The sequence below is a fragment of the Schistocerca americana genome, chromosome 4 (genome assembly GCF_021461395.2).
Source record: "Schistocerca americana isolate TAMUIC-IGC-003095 chromosome 4, iqSchAmer2.1, whole genome shotgun sequence".
NCBI classification, from domain to species: domain Eukaryota; kingdom Metazoa; phylum Arthropoda; class Insecta; order Orthoptera; family Acrididae; genus Schistocerca; species Schistocerca americana.
The window spans coordinates 741,395,450-741,399,545 of NC_060122.1; the positions used below are offsets into that span (position 1 = coordinate 741,395,450).

At 40.1% G+C, this 4,096-nt stretch overlaps 1 protein-coding gene across 1 annotated transcript; it reads right to left on the reverse strand.

Moving 5' to 3' along the window:
- Window positions 1–2,570: 2,570 nt before the first annotated feature.
- Window positions 2,571–3,859, reverse strand: LOC124612889 (plasminogen receptor (KT)). Its single transcript, XM_047141342.1, has one exon. The coding sequence runs from the start codon at window positions 3,634–3,636 to the stop codon at window positions 3,175–3,177; it is 462 nt and encodes a 153-aa protein (XP_046997298.1). The 5' UTR covers window positions 3,637–3,859; the 3' UTR covers window positions 2,571–3,174.
- Between the last annotated feature and the right edge of the window lie 237 nt (window positions 3,860–4,096).

The window sequence follows — 4,096 nt, forward strand, 5'->3', positions numbered from 1 at the left end:
GTACATCAAAGACCGATAGCCATTACAAGCCCATTATTGAAAGTACTGATTCGGCATCAGGTGCTTTCTTTATTGTCTTGCCCTAAATTGAAACTGCCTCGAACGCTGTAGTCTCTTCATTTTTCGTTTCATTAAAATGCGCCCCTACTTACTTTCTTTTCAATTTTTCCGTCTGTTATTCCGCATAAATACAAGTGTTTGAGCATCCGTGGCGTCTTCTTAATCTTTTAGTATGTATGGCTTCTTTGGAGTGAGCATGACGCTTATCAACGTAAGTGGCTTTTATGTTTCCTTATTATGACTTACTCATTTCCGTTAGGCAAACTTACTAAGCCTACGCTGCTGTACTGCGAATCTGGAGCTAGCAAAACTGGAAAGAGGTATAAAAGGAAGGGCTTATTTCAATAGTGGTACAAGTCCATTTTTGTTCATCTGAGATACAGAGTCCTAAAGTTAAATGAGCGCTTAAAAATCTGCAGTTGAGATACCAGAAATATTCAAGTTTATATACTTGAATATTTGTCATAAAAAAGGATGACGATATGCGAAGGCGATGAAAAAAGAAGTCTCAGTGGTTGTGAGACTGACAAGAAGTCCGATGAATTCGTAAGAATGTTCAACGTTTTTAGTCCTGTCTTCCACAGTTGCGTGTAATATTACGGTATATATAATTTTCACTTATGGACCGTCTGCTGTGCTGTGGAAAGTGGGAAAAAACCGCAAATTGGCATTCATAAGAAGAACACCAAAAATGCAACAGAAGCGTAATGTGTAATAAACTGTCCACGTAACCTGTAAGTACAGTTCAAAACATTACTACTTAATAGGAAATACCAACCACCAGAACTGTTTATAACCTATAGGCACAGTGACAAAAAATGTAAATTAAATAGCTAACATATGTACATATTCCAGGCCACTGATGATGCCTTGCAGAAAATAAAGTCGAAACGCGTATGGCACTAAAATTTTGTTTTATTCAGTTGCTGTCAGACGGTCCATAAGTAAAAATTATCAATATATCGTAAGAATCTGTATAACATTCAAGTGAATAACTGTAAAGAAGAATATAAGAAGGTGAGTTAAACAATACTTGAATATTTCTGGTATCTCAACTGCTGATTTTTCAGCGCTCATTTAACTTTAGGACCTCAGAATGAACAAAAACGGACTTGTACCACTATTGAAATAAGCCCTTCAAATAGTGTCACAAAATAATGTATGCAAGTCTAAAGAATTTGTTTAACTCACCTTCTTATTTTCTTCTTTACAGCTATTCATTAAAATGTTATACATATTGTTACAAATTTGTCGGACTTCTTGGCAGTCTCACAACCAGCGAGACTTTTGTTTCATTGCCTTCGCATATCTTCTTCCTTTTTTTTATGACAAATGTAACTGAGTCGACAGCAGAGATTTAAATATTCGAGCGTGCTACTATTCGGTAGCAAAACACGCCAGGATAAAAATATATAAATGTTACTGTAAATCACGAAATCAAACGTATCAATTAACGTCATAGCCGTGGGAAGTGTTATGTGTCATCACCCAACAAATAACTGTTACAACGGTTGAGAAATTCTCCCGAATCAACTCTTTTGATAAAATAAAATTTCTCAACAAACAAAAAACAAATTTCCTTGGCATTCAACAGTACATAATATCATACTATCTGGTGTTTCTTTAAAGTGATATTTTAACACGAAGCTATGAAATAGTTAGGTTTACAGTTCACGGTTTTCTTGCTGATGTTGTATACATTTGATATTAATGAATGAATTCGGAGTAAATTTTAACAGATACATAAGCGCGTGCGTCAATGGCATGATACTTCACATTGCAGAACGCTTACTTTTCTCGGGCTTTCATTTTTCCTAACAGCGTTTTCTAACAATGATCAACAAAACAAAGGTTATTCCAGACAACACGTTTAACATTGGGTGCATGTGGCGCACCACAGTAAAAAAAATTGCGTTACTGCCAGAAGTCATTCGCATGCGGCAACATACACGGACACCGCTCTACCCGTTGGCGCAGGTTATACAGTATACAAGCAGGTCAAGTTTGCGCTTCAAATACAAACACTGGAGATCAGCAGGGCAGTCGATATCGATTCGACCGTAGCGTAAATCCAACGCGTCAGCCTGCATGCTGACTAATGAATGGCAACAGACAAAACTGCTGTCTGGACATTTCTGCCTTCTGAATCACACAAACACTTACACAAACATTTGCTGTTTGTGCAGAATTTTTTGCTTGGAATATTCATTAGGCAGCAACACGCTGATGACCAAGTACACAAATTTTGCAACACTAATAAATACGAGATGAAACATGAAACTGTGCTTTTATTGTACTGTTATCTACAGGATACCAATGTAAGAGAACACTGATGTGCTGAATATATTTATTAGTTTAATTTCTGTTATTGTCACGACATTATTCTTAGCACAGTTCATTGTGGAGATGTAGATTTTAATGTAAACATCAAGAGTGGAAAAAGGTAATATGGAGCAGTGGACAGGCATTGACGTGCACGGCAGATAACAAAGAATTTCAGAACAATAAAATTATGCTCGTAAAATATATTTAATAAACGACTTACGAATATATTTACTTCGTTGTTCACAAGGTCTAACTAGATTATATCTGACTACTACACACACTTGTAAAATGATGTGCTCATAAAATAGGTTTAGTAAACTATGTAAGAACCCACTTTAAGAGAGCTACGTACAACATTTTAAACTTCTAAACTCGTATAAAACAACAACAGACGAAATTCAGACTGTATAATATATTTATGCTTTGTCCTCTTGAGTAATAGCTGCCATTCAATAACGTTTAATGTTGTACTTCAATGAGTATAAAAATTCTGTAAGTATAAAAACTACCACTTGTCATGCACTAACAACGAATATATTACAAACGTTACAATTCAACGATGTATGTGAAATTACTTTTGTACGATTTCGACGAAATTTATTGCAAGACGTGGCGATGAACGCCTCCACACAACAAAGTAACTACGAGTACTATAATACTGAATCGCGCCCCTTAGGCACTGCGTGTTTAACTCCCATCAACACACACATGCATTAAATTAGCGAAAGTTGTAAGAGGGAAAGGCAGAATTCGAATTCCGTACAGGAATATTATTGCAAGGAAAAACACTCAGACAGCAGGCACGGACGGATGGAGCTTCTTCTTCTCGCCGTCGTCTAGGCGCGCCTGGTCTATTATAGAGACCGAAGGTAGGCCGCAGGGCAGATCTAGCAGGTCGGCTTCGTGGTTCATTATCATTTCTGCCTCGCTTCTTATGCGGTGCAGTTTGCTCCCGTAAGCCATGTCCGCCTGGTACGCGAGAACGAACGTCAGCGGCAGCAACGGCGCCAACACGCCAGATTTCCTGCTACGCCGGTAGCCCGCCACCATCCCCATGGTAGCCAGGATGTAGAACGAGCCGAACCAGTACAACTGCTCCCTCGCCCGAGCAATCTGCATCGCCATCTGCCGCTCCCGCATGAAATTTTGCATGTGAATATTCCGCTCGACGGCGACTTTGTTCATTTCTGTCATGAACTCCTGGTTCCTCTTTAAGTTCGCGTCCATGGATCTCGAGATGAAGCCGCCCATTTTACGAGCGTTGCAGCGTTACGCGCGGAGTTACTGCACAATCGCAAACCGTCGAGAACACTGATTTCAAAACTGCATCGGCTGCTCAGCCCGCGCGCGTACTTGCGATAAGTGATACACGGCAGCGTCGAACACAGACAGCGAAAGAAGTGATGCCACTCGATCAGATGTGTCACGCACGCACCGTTCAGCGCGAAGTGATATGCGGTACTACCTGCCTTAGTGCATCTATCTCGCGCAGGCGCACAACGCGTCGTAGCTTTCTTGTCATTGCGCTGCTTATTAGTTTCAGAGCTGGCGTGTAGATGGCAGTGGCGCAGTGGTTTGCCTCTAGAGTCGATCGTGCCAGCCGTCGGTGTACATAGTTGCGCTTGGCACCGTGAGATAGCACTGGCGTCAAGTTTCTAAGTATTTAAATGTCACTGCAGCCGAATTTCGTATAATTATGGCTATGTTTCGA